General features: G+C 42.6%; 1 protein-coding gene across 1 annotated transcript; it reads right to left on the bottom strand.

Annotated features, from left to right (window-relative positions):
• Window positions 1–3,367: 3,367 nt before the first annotated feature.
• GPR26 (G protein-coupled receptor 26) lies at window positions 3,368–15,809 on the bottom strand. The gene is made up of 3 exons (XM_042863930.1): window positions 15,142–15,809; window positions 9,904–10,017; window positions 3,368–3,599 (listed from the first exon to the last, which is right to left on the bottom strand). Exons 1-3 carry the CDS (start codon window positions 15,807–15,809, stop codon window positions 3,368–3,370), a joined length of 1,014 nt encoding a protein of 337 aa, XP_042719864.1.
• Window positions 15,810–17,443: the final 1,634 nt, after the last annotated feature.

Genomic DNA, 17,443 nt, shown 5'->3' with positions numbered 1-17,443 from the left:
AATAGATATTGCATATGGATTGCAGATACCACCAAACAGACAACTGCATATTGCCTAAGCAGCTGCACAAGCTTTGCACATGCAGTTCCATATTTTGGGCACATTGTAGCTGTAATTTACAACATTTTTCCAAAAACATTTAAATAACAAATGGAAAACCCAGCCCTCGCACGCACCCTCTCATGGGCGTTTGACATGAGAACGGTTCCGACTGACGATCAGAGATAATGAAGTATTGAGCATTATGTCTGCCATCGTTATTCTAACTCACTGGAGTGAAAGTGTTGTACAGTACATACAATGCTCAGCAGACACGTCGTTAGTCATAGCTACATTCATCACTTAGACAGACATTTCAGAAGATTTTGCTGGTTGCCTATAAGAACCCAGCTGAATAGCTAGCACTTAACGAGCCACAGTATCATATTTCTATATCTTATAAAATGTCATCCGGAAACGTTAGGGTATTATTTTTATTTGTATATGGAGGCAGTTTGCCAAGTGCTAGCATGCACAGCTCCCGCTTGCTTCAGATGGTAGAAATATGACAACGTGTCAGAGATCTGATGTAAGTAAGGGGAAATTATGTTTATTCTCTGCTATGAGATTAATTTTGAAAGAAAGGCACAATGAAAGAAAGACAAAGCTTTAAATGCATACAAGGGGAGAGATTTATTGCTCATGGTGACACATAAATCAACCAGGGACTGACTGTGATACACAGTCTGCTGCTATATTCTTCTCCACCTTTTACCAGTCATTCTAACAGTAGCTTTTCTTTCTTTTTTTTTTTTTTTTTTTTCTGGGAAGTTATTTTTCTCTATTGGAATAATGGATTGAAAATGTGAAACCCCTCTGGGGCTGAGTTTATCAACATGCAAACCTCCCTTTGACTTGGCAGCAGCCCAGTGTATAAACTGGCAACACTTACGGACTTCAACTACCACCCCATTCTAATTTGCTTACATAGAAAGGGTCTTATACACATATATATATGTATATAAGTCAAATACATAGCATCTTGGTACAATGCATTTTACCTTTTTAAGCTCACTAATAATCACAGAATCACAGAATGGCCAGGGTTGGAAGGGACCTCAAGGATCATGAATCTCCAATCCCCTCCCCCACCACATGCAGGGCCACCAACCTCCACATTTAATACCAGCCCAGGTTGCCCAGGGCCCCATCCAACCTGGCCTTGAACACCTCCAGGGATGGACGGGGCATCCGCAGCCTGTCTGGGCAGCCTGTTCCGCCTGGCCCTCCTCTGGACCCTCTCTGACAGCTTTGTAATATCCTTTCAGGATACAACAAAGTTATCCAAACAACTTGAATTTCGTAAGAAACAAGTATCAAACAGGGTTTTTTTACTTATTGCACCTGAGAAAATTACATTAAGCCTAACAAGTTCAATGGTTAAGATGAGGTAGACAATGCAATATGACTAATGGCTAACCTTGAACACAGTTCCCATAGATCCCATGACTATATTTGTGTATGCATTTTACTTTACTTATGCTGTACTTTTATAACTAAACTGGATAGCTAAGCTGAAGATTTTTATTTACGTGACTGTTACTGATCTTCATACTATCAAATCTTGCATTTACAACGCAGGTGGCAATGAGATTAACATTAGATTAATATTTTCCTTGCAGCTGTGATATCATGCCAGAGAGTGGGGCTAAGGCAAGGCTCTGCACACCAGCACCCGAGCTATTACCCCTAATATATTGACTTTGGGGTTCACTGAGTTACCTATCCAGGTTTTGAACTGATGGTGAGCAACATCAACAGTAGATGCTTTTTGCAAGGTATCAAGGCGATTGTTGTTGTCGTAATGTCTGTCGTGTTAAAGGACAAATATTCATGGTGGAACTTGTAAAACAGAGTATGCCGAGGTTTGCAAAATGATTGATACTGGTTATTTATCATAAATGAAGCAGAATATACTAATTTAGCTACTTTCTCTTGTATCTTCCAAGCAAAGGGAAGGTCTTTTGCAGAGCTATGGACACCATCCAGTGCCCTTTGCTTGGAGGACACAGCTAAAAAGTAATTCCATCAATATGATTCTGATTTCTGTATTTACAGTGGGAATATAAGGAAGAATAAATGTTAACAGAGCCAGCTGTGACAGCTGTTATATAAACTGCCACTGCATGCATGGAACCTGATAAGCCAAGACTATTCATTATCTGGGCATGTGATACATTTGCTGTTTCACCTTACCAACAATTCATGTACTTTATGGCCACTGAGCAGAAAGTTTATTGACGTATTAAGTAAAAATTTCTTATGTTATCTTACCTGTGCCTTGTGGACTTTGCTGGAGACAAATGATTAGAGTTATGGTCAAAATTGATTGCAAGTCTTTTGCCTATCAAAGTACAAATGTAAAGCCTCTGAGACCAATAGGCCTTTACCAGAAAATAATTTCAAGATATTATGAGGAGGATACATTTTCTTGATGCAAGTTGTATTATGAATTATTACTAAAATCATAGCAGGGACAACCAATTAATTATTATTCTAGATTTCATGATTTTTGCAGCTTTGGGACAAATTTCATCTCTTTATAATTCAGAAATCCTAAAAAGGGGGTCGAGGGTAGGCAGGAGGCATCCTAACCATTCCATCCTATTTATCTACCTTTTTTTTTTTTTTTAGTCTTTTAAAATTTAATGAAGAGGAAAGTAATAGAATTCTGTGAAAGTTACTTAGAGGACACATCAGAATCCAGCCTGTAATGTACTCAAAAGAGATTTTCTTTCCACTCATTTCTACAGAATTGTTCAAATGATATGTACCAAATGAGATTGAAAGCTATACTGGTCACTGTATGAGTGCCCAGGTAAAGATTCTGCTATTCAGATTTTCCTATTAAGATCTTTACTGTAGGGTACCTGCTGAAGCAATCAGGTTGAGGTTGTTTCGTAAAGCTGGCAGATCCATCAGAAAGACCCTGATCTGCAGCCAGTGAAGAACATGGCACAGATATATTTCTGTGTGGCTTTTTTAAAAATAATCTCACTGTTTCACCTTTCTGCTCCTGCTACTCTCATGAGCTCTCCCACCAAGGAGCAGCTTTTCACTCTATGTGTAACTGCGGATGGAAATCAATGGGAGATTGGTCTTGGTGAAGTCTGCAGGGCCACGCACCAATAGCACACTGCAGTTGGAGAGAGGAAGCTCAAAGCAGCTTCCCATGGGTGTATGTGGGCTGTAGAAGGGACACAGCCCCTGTGACCACTTCCCAAAGCCTTGACAGCTGAGGATAGCTATTAGGGATAGGCCAGTTACTGTTGTTTCTCGTATATCATTTAATGCTTCTGGAAGATCCCATACCCACAAGGAAGGCTCCTCATTCATTCAGCTGCAATATATTTCGATTGTGCGACTCGCTCGTGAGGGCAGACGAGTTGATGGAGCTCCTTTTGAGGATCTTGTTTATGATGTCCTTCCATGTCTTCTTGTACTGATTCCGTAGCAAAGAGTAAACAAAAGGGTCTGAAACTACTTTGCTGTAAGCTAAGCACTTGGAGATAATTCCCCAGTGGGAGCTGATGGGGATCGAAGAGGATAATTCAACAAGTCTGTGGGAAGAGGAAGGTTGAAAGAGTGAGTATTCCAGCAGCACAATGAGAAGTCAATGACACACCCCTCCCCAAATTCCTGGGACTGTGCACACTAGCAATGAGCATAACTTTCTCTGATTACTCTAGGGTTTTCAGCCTTAGTAAGAGCTCTTGTTGGAAAGCAAAGTTTTGCAGTTGGTATTTCTTTTTTGTTGTTGTTGTTATTATTTAGTGTTTTCTTGTAATTTCTTTCTAGTTGTGTAATGCCATAAGATCATGTTTTTAGCAGCTGAAGCTCATCATAGACTTGATTGAACTCTGAAAGATATGAAAAGAGTATAACTTTCCCCAAAAACATTTCCTGATGACTTCCATGCTTAACTGCACCATTTAATCCACCGTGCACACCACGTTTAATAGCAAATATAATAGTATACATATTTCTATGTAGCCCAGCATCATTTCCTAACTAGTGTTGCAAAAACTTTGGGTTCCTAAGTCTTAGATCGAGACACTGACCATCATCACTGGGTTTAGTGGGTGTCATATCTCCCTATTGCTATAACTTAAAGTACAACATCTGGTCCATAGTCATCCTTCAAGTTCATCTCTGGAGTATCTGTGAAACCATCCTGCAGTGATACATATCGTTTACAAGTCCAGGTTCTGGAGTGTGATGCGTTTGAATAGTCTGACTGAGTCATAGGTGAAGCACACAAGGAAGGAAAATTATTCACTAAGAAATGGCTCAATTAATCTTACCTTTTAAAAGTGGTCAATTTGAAGACAAAAATACTATTGTAATAAATCTAGCCCAGAAAAACATTTAAGCTATTGGGAAGGGAGGGAGGGAGGGAGAGAAGAGCTTTATATGCATCTGACACCCCAGCACAGGCCGTTCACTTTGTTCTGAGACCTCCAGTGTTTTTGACAGTGCAATATTGATAACTCCACGAGATTTTCTTTTCCCTTGTCTTTGAACAACATTGAAGGGCAACTCTGTTCAATATGTCTCTACAGCTGTTGAGTAACTATTGATTTTTCTAGAGGAGAATGATTCCAAAGGGCATATGTGCTGCTACAGAGCCCCACTATGTGATAGCAAATGAGATCTTTGATGACAACTATCTTCAGACACAGGTGTTTTTAAACCTGCCTGGAAAAATCTTCATCTGCTAACCTTTCCATAGACAAAGGACCATTTCCAAGGAGCATTCTCAAGTGTGATTTCTACAGCATCAACACCAACACTGCTAGCATTTCAAGCGGTTTAGAAATAAGGATTTCCTCAGCCATTTTGTTTGTATTCTGTAAAGTTTCCCTGCATTTTGTTGTTTAAAATAGCACTGGCAGATGGCATGGTCTAGTCACTGGAGCATGAAAGTGGGGCTGAGGAGCCCGAATTTGATACAGTGTGGCAGTAGTGCTCGAAACATCCCAGTGCTCAGGAATGCTAGGATGTCTACCACTCTAAGAGGTACTTCTGCTCTTGCAAGTTCTTTCTTACAAGGGCCTCTCTGTCATCTTGAAATGGTTTCTGAGCACCTCTTTGGCATCAATATGCATATACTGCAACAGCACGCAGTGCGAGCCTAAGCTGTATTAAATTAATAATTTCATGGAATCATGAGATAAAGGGAACTAATTGAAGTTCGACAATTCATGTTATATGCTCCTAATTTCACTGTCAAATAATTAAGTGTTAGTCACTGATAACCACCATGTTTCACCAAGAAATATCATCCTGTCGCAATTAACATCTTTACATTAATATGTCCTATTATCAAAGAACAAATTATTTTCAGGCTCTTTATATCTTTACTGAGCTCAATGGCCATTTCAGAAATGTTCTGCATTCGTGTGCTGTTCTCTGGGGAGATCAGCTTCAGTGGAGACAAGAGCTGAAAGTATTATGCATATGAAAAGAGGAATGCCCAGTACTTACTGGGGTTACGGGCTCAGGGGCATGTAAAGCATTGGAGTTGACCAGGCTATGTTATGTGAAAATGCTTGAGAATTTGGCTCAACTCATCACTGTAAGCTGCTCTGAGTTCCCAAAGAACTGCCATAACTTTCCTCTCCTTTCATCTTGCCTAAGTCAATGCCATTCTTCCAACCTCTCCCTCTAACTTGTGGTTGATATCTTTTTTTACAAAGCAGCACCCAAATTCAAATACAATTACCTTCTATTCTGGCTGCTGGAGGTCTGGTCCTGTAAGAAAATATAGCTATGACACTCATGTAAATATGTTCTAAAATGAGATTTGAATATTTGGATATTCATCTTCTAGTGAGTCATATTTACTCTGTAATCTACGGTGAGCCATCCTTCTTCATATATTTAATGACTTCTTTGCATTTAAAATTTTATCATCTTGAATTTAATGTGGTTGATTTACTTTGGTCAAATGTTTTACAGATACTGAATTTGATTAAGTTTAATTAGGTGCAGTGGATGCTTTGAATGATCAAGGTATGACAAATTTGTGTCTGAACCTCTGTCCCCTAGTCCTATGAGCTGTTAACTGTCTCCATTTAGAGCACATCACACGGACACTGTAAATGTAGGTGTACAAATTCTGCCCTCAGTGACTGACCAATTAAAAATCCAGCACTTTTATCAACAGAATCTATGACATTTTCCTCAATTATTACCTCGTGTCCTTGACATTTAAAGATCTTGCCATTTTTGTGTATTATATTTGACATTTGCAGATACATAGCAACAAACAACTGCAGATAAGCCCCAAGATACGCAATTCTATTTGATGTAGAAACAATTAAATGTCTTCAAGTCGTGTCATATACCTTATTACCTTTGAAAGAGGGTTTTGTTTCTCATTAATGAGGGAAATTATAAGCATAGCTTCAATTTTCATGAAACATTTCAGCCAGGAAGATGTTTTCAGTGAAGGTGCATTAATATTTCAGTGCTATCTCTAAATTAAATTCTACAGCATTGGCTACATAATTCCCTAACTTGCTTTCAAAAGCCACCTTCTACTTGTCTGATACCCAATTCCTGTACTTCAAAACTATAAACTGTTTTGCCACGATAATTTTTTAATATCTTAGAAACATAATTCCATGGTGCACTTGGTGGCAAGTGGTAATCCGATTATTTTATTGCACTTTCAGAAGTAAACAAGGATGTCACCTTGAAGAGTAAGGCCTCAAACTCTTATGCAGATAACACAGAGGGAAAATGCTTTACATCCATGTGCAGATTATCACGTTAGTAAAATATTTTACAGGCCATATATAGGTCCATATGGGCAGCTAGTATAATGGGAGCATCTCTCCCGTGCACTGACTCCCCTTCAGAAATTAACAGAGTTTTAGAGAAAACTCTGAATAGGCTGGAGGTCCTCAAACAAATGATTATGTCTTGTTCAGGGGCGAAACTGAGCAGGAATTCAGGAACTTGGATCGACTCTTTAAGCTTATAATCCTAATCCTAATTTTAGTTCTGCTTGTTACCAACTCTGATTTTCTTTGTTTATTTCACACAGGACTCATAGTATCAGAATTTTACCTTGGTCTTTTTTCTTTTATTAATGAATAAGCTGAACAAGATGATGAGTGTTCCCACTTCTTTTCTGAGAGGAAATACTTTTTTCCTACTACCCTAAAACCTGAACCTCCCCTGGCACAGCTTAAGGCTGTCACCTCTCTTCCTACCCCCACCTATGTCATATGAAGTTTCGAGGAGGCCTAGAAAGCCTTCAAACTTGTCAACCTATAAGTGCACGCTTAGGAAAAGTGTGCATTTATAAGCAGACAAGCAAGAACATAGATCAGAACTCATTTGTGAGTTTGCCTGTCTTTGTGCCCAAGCAGCGTTTGTATGCAGAGGGCAACCAACCAATGTAAAAATGCATTTTGTTTGTCCCATTCCCCGGAGATGATACGAGAGAATTTCAGCCTTCTGCCTCTTCTGCCATCCTTTTCCCTAACCCAAGGGCTTGGGACTGCACATCTTTTTCTAATATTACTTCAGAATTTTTAATTTAGGGCCCATCGCCCAATAGTTGACAGCATTTAGTAAATCACTTGAGCAAAGTTCTGGATTTGTCTGAAGAGTGTGGAATTGGACACAAATATTAGAAAGTAGTATGACTTCTTATGATTTTCCTCATGAAGAAGCTTCTTGGAGAATTCAGGTTTTCAACACTGTTTTCAATCACATAACAATAAATATAGCTAAAGAAGGAATGTGTTACTAAAGCATTTTTCCAAATCAAGCAACCAGCTATACCTAGCAATATCCAGCATATATCTGGTATGTGAAGACACTGAATCAATAACAGAATTGTTATTATTAAGATGTACTACTTAAGGTCAGCCACTGAACTAATTAAATGGGCATTTCCTTGACAAAAGGGGTGACTAATCTGATCTTTACCCTGATGTAAGCTGAAAAAGACTCTGGTTGACCTAGAGAGGCATTTGTCCAACTGCAGCTCTAGGCATGGCTCCCTCCCTGGCTCGTGGGCTGCTGCAGACAACTGCTGGCTTTTGGTGTGGAAGCTGAAAGACGTTATAAGGTAATCCAGTACCTGCTCAAATTATCAGCTGGTTTAGAGCACGTTTAATGGAAGTGAGTGCCACTTTGAGCCTGCTGTTCACATGGGAATGACACGCTTTGTCAGCTATCTTCTGTTCACTGCCTAGAAAAGTGACTGTTTGCTCCATCTTGTGAAGTGCAAAACACTCTGGGTTTAGTCCAGAAAAGAATACTTGCTTACATAACTAAGCTTCCTCCTCGTTGTAGGTTTGACATCAGTCACATGCAAATATCCTTTCCAGATATCATGGTGCAAAGCATCTCTATACTGTTAGGACTCTAAGCCTCAGTTCTTCTGGTCACCCCCTGCAGAAAAGCCATCGGTCCTTCACGGGCTGAAGACTTGTGTGAATGTTTAGTGAACCTTTTAAGGATTGAAGCAGGTAGGTTTTTTCTAACCCCCCCCCTTTTTGTACTTCAGGATTAGAGGCACACAGGCTGCCTCGGAGCTCAGTGGTAGTGGGAAGGTGGTGGCTGAACTCTGGGCTGAGCTGCAAGGAGCACAGAAATACTTCTGACAGCCCTGGCTCATGTGCTCGGTGTCATCAGGGCTGAGCTGAGAGCTATTCAGTGCCTGTGATGATTTTCATTAGCTTCACTCACCCAATATAAAATGAAATTTAGCCACTTGAAGCAAGGCATACTCTAATATCTTACAGCCTGACAGTTAGGGCTAAGTGCCCATAATTTTAAATCCTTTCTTACCCTTTCAGAGCACAGGGCAAGGTCTCTTTTCCACTGTAAAGTCAGGGTGAAGAAAAATTTCATAATGCTGTACAAATGTACTCCCAACATTGTCACAAGTTATTAGCACGGATCAATTAGCTGTTATTATCATGAGCATAAAGTTAATGTGGCATGCAGTTTTTTCTTTCTAACAAGAGACTACAAGACTGCTTGTTAATTGTTTTGTTAGAAACAGAAATTCAGGATATTGTACTGTGATGGGAAAATGGGTTTCTCTATTGCCCACTTACACTGAGTCTTAATTCTGGTTTTTCAATGTAGGGTTTTTTTTTTGGCAATTCTGAATTTGACTGACATCAGCCTCAGTAATTTCTCCCCAGTAATACTGGAATAGGTGATGCTTTAGGTGTATATATCTTTTTCTTTCTCTGCTCCATATAGCAGTATTTCAGTTTTTCCTGAGTTTTAATAATGAGCACAAGTTGTAAATTTCCTTTCAACAACTTGATAACACTAATCCAGAAATACTTGCTTTCCAACAATTTTGTTTCATAGGACTACTTCTATGTTTCCCACAGGAGCCATTTTTAGAAATAAGCTGCTAGATAAATAGGAACATCTGAACATAAATTGCAGGACTTTCTTTAGCCATAAGCCAGACTAACTTGATGTTTATGACCAAGCATTCAGTCCAAGAAAGCTGCTGTTTAAATCTGAGCTCTGCATCCTGACCTATTCGGACTACTGTCCTACGCTATGGATTAGCTCACCCCTACCCCACTGGGGTATTCTGAGGTCTCCAAAATTCTTGGTCTCAGAAAATAACTACAACATCTCCTGGCACCTGGGGATTGAACTCCCTAGTCCCCCCCATGCAACCCATCCATTGACTTGGCTCACAGACTACAGATGGGTTGGCCTGGCTGTGACATTCTACATAATGTGGTTGGCACAGCAAGTAGAATCTCTCGTAGGTGCAATGTAACACAGAACTTTCACAGGGAGCTTGCATCAGTTTCAGTGCCCTAATTTTCTGACCATTTTTTCAGAACATAAGTTCCTGCTTACCTTGTGATAACATAAGGTGCAAAACAAAGTATAAAGGTACCAATGAAGGTACTTATTTTCTTTGTTGCTCGTTGCCTCCGTCTCTTCTGCTCTTCTAGACAACGCTCTCTTACACTGTGCAACATTCAACACAAACAAGAACATGAATCATAATATCAGGTAGCAGACTTGAACAGCTATACTTCTGAAATAATATAAATCAATTCTTCCAGTACATGCTGCTTTCACACAACTCAATAACCAATGCATTGCATTTCCACAGGAGAAGAGTGACTATTAATGCTTTACATGACCTTACCTTCCAAAACCAATTACTGAGAAATGCATGCATGTACACTCATATCACATATGCGCCCCATTACATTGATTTATTTATGGACAGGCTGGTGGCATTCAGCCTTGAATCCAATGGCATCTCCTTTCTGAATCACTGCAAGCTGTATTTGAGTTTTCCTAATGATATTCAAAGGTTTACAAAATAGTAATAGAGTGGGATAGGCAGCATCCTACTTCCATAGGAAAGGCAATTCAAACAATCATATCACGATAGGAGAAACAGCCCAGCGAGGTAAGAAATAAAGCACAATGAAAACATAACAGGAAAAAATACGCTCTTGCCAGTCAGCCCAACACTGGGGCAATCATTATATCCAGTAGCTGTGAATAATGCAGCCGTAAATCCCACAACAGCTTGTGCACGTGTTGAGCACTTTGCAAAGCCTAGACAACAAATCTGAAAAGCTGAGGTGTTCTGACTCTGAGGCTCAAACCAGCCTTTTTTCCAATCAAACAGACACCAATTAGTCCTGTCCTGATTTTTCCATCCTCCTCTACCTGCTTGTGCAACTTCTGTGCTGGCTGGGTGAAGACCAGGGATGTGTCTGTGGCTCTCCATGTGTTTCTGTGGGATTGGAAGTACAGGTTGTACGTCCCAGAGCCATCTGCACCTGAACTGGTGAATCTGCCAACATACTCCCTTTGGGAAAGGATGAAACCAAAGCCAGGCTGCCTGCCCAAATCCCTCTCTAGGCACATAGCAGTGTTGCTGCCTGTGGGCCCATTGCACATGCCTTGTGGCAAAGTAACCACGTGTCTTGGGCGAAGCCGGTGGTCTGGCCCATGCACAGCATGTTGTAACAGCTTGGAGCTCATCTCCCTCTGATGTTATTGTAAATTTGTAATTGATGACTCATTGTCAGGTTCCACGCTTGCATATGTTAATAGCCGTGTGGTTTATGACCGCACCTGTGTGCTGTTTGCTCTAAATGTCATATCAACATCTAAGCACGTGTTGTGTCCTGAGGATCTCAAGGTGCTTTGGGGCTATCTGTGTCAGACAGTCCTAATGTCATCTTTTGATTGGGCTAAAAAAAAAACCTGTTTCATTATTTCCTTTTTATTTACTCTCTTACATCCAGTTCCTAGAGCAGCTGCCATGATGGAAAAGTGAACAAAAGGAATAACAAATTGCCTTGCTCTTAAAGAATATGCCTAAGTAGAACTAAAATGTGTCTAACAGTGTTACATGTTCTACATCTGAGTTATACGCAGCTCAAAATGACAGCTGAGCAGTAAAAAAAGAAATCCACCTGTTTGAGGGAACCTATGCTTCCAGTTCTGCAGGAGCTGAAGAACTTGGTGTACTTTTAGGTGCAAACAGGATCTAAGAGGTTCAGCAGCTTCACTTAAGACCTGCGCTGAGACTCATAACATCCCAAGCACACATCAGTTTAGGAAAAAAAATTTCCAAAGCCATTTCAATTAGGATGCTGTTAGGGTGGGGAGGGGTATTTTTGTGTCCAATAGTTCCCTCCGTTATCTCTCTCCACTCATTAATTGGTATACAAAGCTGTTATTGACCCCAGGAGCTCACGTGTGACATGGGAAGTCCTGAAGGCTTCGGCTGATTTCTTTTGTTCTGCATTTCCAGATGCAGCTAGTAAATACCACATCACAAATGAAACTATTTTATCTTGTTCCTTCATATAGATCCTGTGCTCAGATGGGTATTTTACTTTTGTGTTCTCTTTCGTGCAGTTAGATAAGAACATAAACATGGGTTCCACGGATGACATTGGTAACAGAACTGGATTGTTGACTAAGCTTTCATTCAAAGATTTTAATATCCTGAAAAATCTGAGATACATCCCTTTGAAGCTTTGGTATTTTAAACAAAGCTTATGAGATACTGAAACTTAAGATCCACTATCTTTAAGAGGTGGATACACAAAAAGATAGCATAGATAATTTTGGTTGAGAAATACATGAGTTAAGCACTTAAGAGAATTAAGAGAATCCTTGCCCAAGCCTCTCACAATAACTCAGATAGCTCAGTCTAGGGAACAAAGTCAAGAGAGAGCAGTACCAGAAAGCAGTACCCAGTAAAAATGCCAAAGCTAACTTGAAAGGACACGTGCCCTAAACATTCACACGGCTCTGTGCGGTATTTAGAGGTTTCCTTCGTACTCATCTCAAATGATCTTCAGAAGATCACTTGTGTCTCCCCAAGTCACAGGTAATAAAGCCATCTGTCATAATGCCTGTCCCAGAACCCCTGGCGGGTGGATTCTGAGTCACAAGGAGCAGAAAATTGTCTGTACACATTTCTCAGCTTTGAAAACAGACCACACAAAAGCCAGGGGAAAGCTAAGCTACAGCTGCAAACTTTGGCCTCTCATGTACGTCCTCCCAGTGCCTCCCAGTGTTTTGCTGTTGCATACTATCACAAACACTAAACATTCCTGTACGTGTGCCACTTATATAACTCAATGCAAATCCCTTTGTGAAGAGCCTCTGTGTAGAGTCTAAGATCTGACCCTGACCCTAAGATCTGACAGCAGCTGCAGCTGTCACTGATAGGACAGCAGCACTGTAGGTTGGAATCAGCCATCGTTGCTGTAGTCCAGAGAAATCAAAAGTCCTCTTTCCTACAGAATGGCCTGATGTAAGAGCTGAATAGCAGCAACAGAGCAGCAAAGTGCCTGTAAAACTCCATCTCCTCCAAAGAAGGGGTACGATACCCACAGCCCCATGAACCTGCTCTTCTGTGAGACGATTAAGAAATGCAGGAATACCTTCAAGTTAACTCAGACAAGAAAAAATGCAGAGGAGGAGAACACCGTTGTGATTTTTGCCTTTTTTTTCTAAGCTTTTCTATACAATCCAGCCATACTTTAAGCATTAGGTGTAAGGATTGCTACTTCTAACAGCCCCAGCACATGCACGTCTACAGCACTGCACTGCAAGTGGCCACAGCATCCCACAGCAGGAATTAAGAGTGACTGGGATACAGTTTAGAAAACCAGACAGCATATGGGGAAGGAGGCTGTTTTTTCCTCTCTGTGACTTGGTGGATAAAGGAAGATTTATACATGTGTTTCTCAAAAGCAGGAACAGGACTCACCCAAGGTTCTGCTCCACGTTTGTGGTCAAGACACGGATCAGACAGCTTAACTGAGAATTTTGAGCAAATGTTTCTGTTCCTCTGACACAGCACTGTCCTGCCCTGATCCTTTCAGACTTCTTTGCCTCAGGCTAAGGAATCCCCAAGCTCTGACCTCATTTTGAGGACAGCCACATGTGCTTCCTTCCACTCCTGCAGTTGGCTGCAATACAGGAGCTGCTGCTTGCCTCCAGCCTGCAGAGAATGGCAAGGTGGGATGCTGCTATGGGACAACCCCCCTCATCTGCTCGTGGCTTTCCTCTCTTCTTCCCCAGCTGCCAGCACCTTGCTGAAAGACACTTCCCTTCAGTGTGCACTTACAGACTCAGTTTCTGACAGCCTCCCAGTCATCATGCGCATCCTTCACAGGTGCTCCACAACCCCCCATAGCCAAACCATCTTCTCCCCCTTTCTCCAGTTGAGTCCATTGGAGCCTTTCCTTCCCAATCACCTGCTCCAGTCACACTCCTCCTCTAAGCGAAACTGTCAGCAAACTGGGCCCATTTCCTCCCATGCTACAACCAGTACCCCTGCTTTCGTGGAACCATAGAATTATAGGCTCATTAAGGTTGGAAAAGACCACTAAGATCACCAAGTCCAACCACGAATGCATCACCACCATGCTCACTGAACCATGTCCCACGTTTCCCCTGCCCACATCTCACTCTCTTTCAAGGTGTCTTTCCCACCTTGTCCCAGTTCCAACTGGTCCTTAACCTATCTACCCCAGCTCATCGGAGCCTCCAAGCCCAGAGCGTATTGTGGTCCATCAGCCACTCCATCCCACTGCATCCTGCCTTAGCTTTGTGGATTGATTTCTGATTTCCCCTTTTCCCAGGCAGACTGCTCTGGCATGTCCTGACGCTGTCTTCTCACCGGCCCCAAGTCCCAGGGCTTCCATCCAGCAAACCTTTCTCTCCTTCAGCTGTACAGCTCTGCATCCCTTAATGATCAGGAAAAAGTCTCTTCCACTCTCCCTTTCCCAGCCAAATCTGCTTCACTTGCTGACCCAGACATGTCCTATTTATGCAAGATTTATAGCCCGCACATCATCTCTGACAGGACTCTTGCACAGCTTCCCGACACACATCCATGCCTGCTTGGTGCTTGCCATTCTTCTCCCAGCCCCTGCAGACTTTTCTCCTAAAAATTCTCTCGCTTAAGGACTCTCATTAGCAATGAGCTTTCTACATCCCTCACTTGTCATATTAACATTGCTACTGAGGTATCTCAGTGGGATTTACGTACAGGCATTCAAGCATACCTATTTAGCAGATGTTATTCCCTTATGATGCTGCCTTTGGGAAAGATAAAGTTACAGAGAGCACAGCAACATGGACACAGCTGGAGGAGCAGCGAGTGCCCCAGCTCCCCTTCCCTCTCAGCTCTGAGACAGGGACATGTGCTCCCTCTCAGCGAGAATCACTGTTTCAGGCTGACAGTGCTAAAATCTGTGACTCTATCAATCACTAAATCCACTTTCTGAGACGAAGAGCAGTCGTCTGATCACTGTTTCAAAGGGAAATGCATGCTCAGCCAAAACTGCTTGTTTCTTTGCTCTCCCTCCCAAAACAAGCTCCTAAGAAAGAAGACTTGTTTTTGCAGCCGGATAAAACACAAACACAAGTACAAAGCAACGTGCAGAACAGACACCAGCAGGAAGGATGCTTGTTTTCTCCCCCTCCCAGTCCCTCCCTGCTGTGACACTGCTCAGACTGCATTTAACATAACACTAAGCCCCGTCCTCACTTCCTCTGCAGCCAATATTCTTTCTTGCTGAGCACACAGGCACCTACCTGGGATGGATGTCCACAAGCAGTACCAGGGTCTGCATAGTGATCACGTCAATCCGCTTACAGTGGAACCGTGCCACCTTCAGCACTTTGAGATAAGTGAAACACAGGACTATAAGGGAGAGGAGGAAGCTGAGGGTGTGAAAGACCCCAGTGAAAATCACAAACTGTGTCCTATCCTCTGGTCTCTTGTTGTACAGGGTGCAGGAGGCATAGAGGTGATGGAAACCCACCCAGGAGAGAGACGCTGCCACTATGGGGAATGACACAGAGTGTAACCACGTGTAGCTCAGGATGAGAGCAGCATCTCTGTACCTCATTTTGGAGTGGTAACTTAGAGGGAAGACCACGGCAATCCACCTGTCAATGCTCAACGCTGCCATGCTCAACATGGAGTTCGTGGTGAGGAAAGTCTCCAGGAAGCCCACAGCGTGGCAGATCTGATCTCCTCCCGGTTGCCTCTTGTAAATGATCCCAGCCAAGGTCAGGGGCATGCTGGAGACGGTCATCAACAGGTTGCAGAAGGTGAGGTTGAGGATGAACAATCCTGGGACCTGCTTGCGGATGTCGGCGCTGTACAAGAAGCACATCAGCACCAGCACGTTGGCCAGCAGGGCCACAAGCATCAGCACCACCATCACAAAAGCCAGGATCACCTCCCAGATGCTCATGGTGCACCCAGTCACAGAAGGGACATCTCCGAGTGTCCGAGGACCATGGTGCGAGCTGCTCTCCCCTCGCCCTCCTTCGCAGCCTGCTCGCACTCTCACATGCCCTCCGTATTTTTAGAAGAGCTGCCGGTTTTTTTCTCCAACCTCCCCCTCCTTGCTGCTCCTTTCCACGTCAACGCTCTCTGAGACGTGCACAAAAGCACTGGGAATGCCCATCAAACTGCGAGGAGGGCTTTAAAAATATCAGCAGGACTGAACCACTGTCTCCATTTGGTCCATCCGAAGGCAAGCAGGTTATTCTGAGAAACTGCACCCCTGAGATCCCTAATTATCAGCCCAAAGCTTGCAAGCAATTCACTGAGCGAATAGCACTCTCTTTCTCTCTCGCTTTCTCTCTCTCTTGCTCTCCCCTCCCCTCTCCTCCAACCCTCACTCCCTTCCAGGCTGAATGTAACCTGCTTTTTATGATCACAGATAAAAACCCCATTAATGGATTAAAGCATGCACACTGCTGGTGATTCGCAAATGTGATTATGTCATCCCCACTCCACAACCCCTCCCCTTCTCCTTGCAATTGTGACTAGACTTTCCTCAAGAGAAATCCCATGCTTTTATTTAATTGATTTAGCCATTAATTTGCAAACAGGCATGTAACCAAATTCCTGCACTACACTCAGTTTTCTGTATTTCAGTGCATCACTTTCACAGTTGCTGCCTGCTCTCTGCTAAGGCAGGGGAATTCTTTTCTGTGCTTGGAAAGATGGGGAAACGGATGTACTCTGCTACTTCTCTGAAGCCTTCATTAGGCTATCAGAACAACTTAGAGTCCTCTGCCTCCTACCATGATGTAGGAGGAAAACAGTTGTCTTCCTTCTTCCTTTAAAAGTAGGAAAACCAGAATTCCAACTGCCCAAGCAACTTGCCTGAGGTAAGAGGCAGGTAAGAGGCAGAGGCAGCCAGTCTCACCGTTCACTCTGCTTTCACAGCCCATGTTTCCCCCAATTACCCTTCCTTCTTGCAGGATGAGCACTGCAACCACAAAGGGGCTTGGCGGAAGCAAGCAGGGCTGAGTCTGCGTTGCATTTAATTAGATGTTCCAATTAAGTTTGTTTCAAAGGAAGGAGTGGGAACAGTTTTCCGATTGCCTTTGCTGTCACTTTAAAACCACTTTAACCAGGAATGCTAGAAGACTGCAAGCAATCAGGACAGCTTTCTCATCAAGGCAGCCAAGCCTTAATCCCTGTACAATGAAGAAGGAAAAGATAGCCCGCAGCAGCAGTTATTGTGGCTGGGTAAGTGCCTCAGCACACGTGCGAGAGCTGGATGCTGAGGTGGATTGTTCCTCTGTGCTTGCAGCAATCACTTGCCAGAGCCATGCATGCTTGATTTACAGCATCTCTTCCTCTCAGACATTCGCTTGCTCAGTGGTGGAGCTCACACCGCACACAGCGTCGGCACTTTGCACATGGTAGGAAGGCCCCTTTGCTTCAACTCAGCTGTTTCTGCTGGCGATATTTTTTCTTAGACCAAGCTTTAAAAGGCTGACAGCAAAAAGAATTCACTTTTTTAAGTGAAAGGGTTGTCATTAGAGACATTACATAAAGCAGATGGTTGTTTCCTGAGGTGTTGGTACC

The sequence above is a fragment of the Lagopus leucura genome, unplaced genomic scaffold (assembly GCF_019238085.1).
Source record: "Lagopus leucura isolate 7727_CA_CO unplaced genomic scaffold, USGS_WTPT01 Super-Scaffold_741, whole genome shotgun sequence".
In the NCBI taxonomy this organism is placed as follows: Eukaryota; Metazoa; Chordata; class Aves; order Galliformes; family Phasianidae; genus Lagopus; species Lagopus leucura.
Note: the sequence above shows the minus strand (reverse complement) of the source record. Positions and strands in the feature narration are given on the sequence as shown.

What these genes read in the sequence shown, in the direction of transcription:
- GPR26 (XM_042863930.1), bottom strand. Translation starts at nt 15,809, where the DNA reads ATGAGCATCTGGGAGGTGATCCTGGCTTTTGTGATGGTGGTGCTGATG. An exon ending in CTTGTGGACATCCATCCCAG is followed by an intron (nt 10,018 to 15,141) that starts GTAGGTGCCTGT and finishes AATGTTGCACAG; the next exon opens with TGTAAGAGAGCGTTGTCTAG. An exon ending in GCACCTTATGTTATCACAAG is followed by an intron (nt 3,600 to 9,903) that starts GTAAGCAGGAAC and finishes CTCTTCCCACAG; the next exon opens with ACTTGTTGAATTATCCTCTT.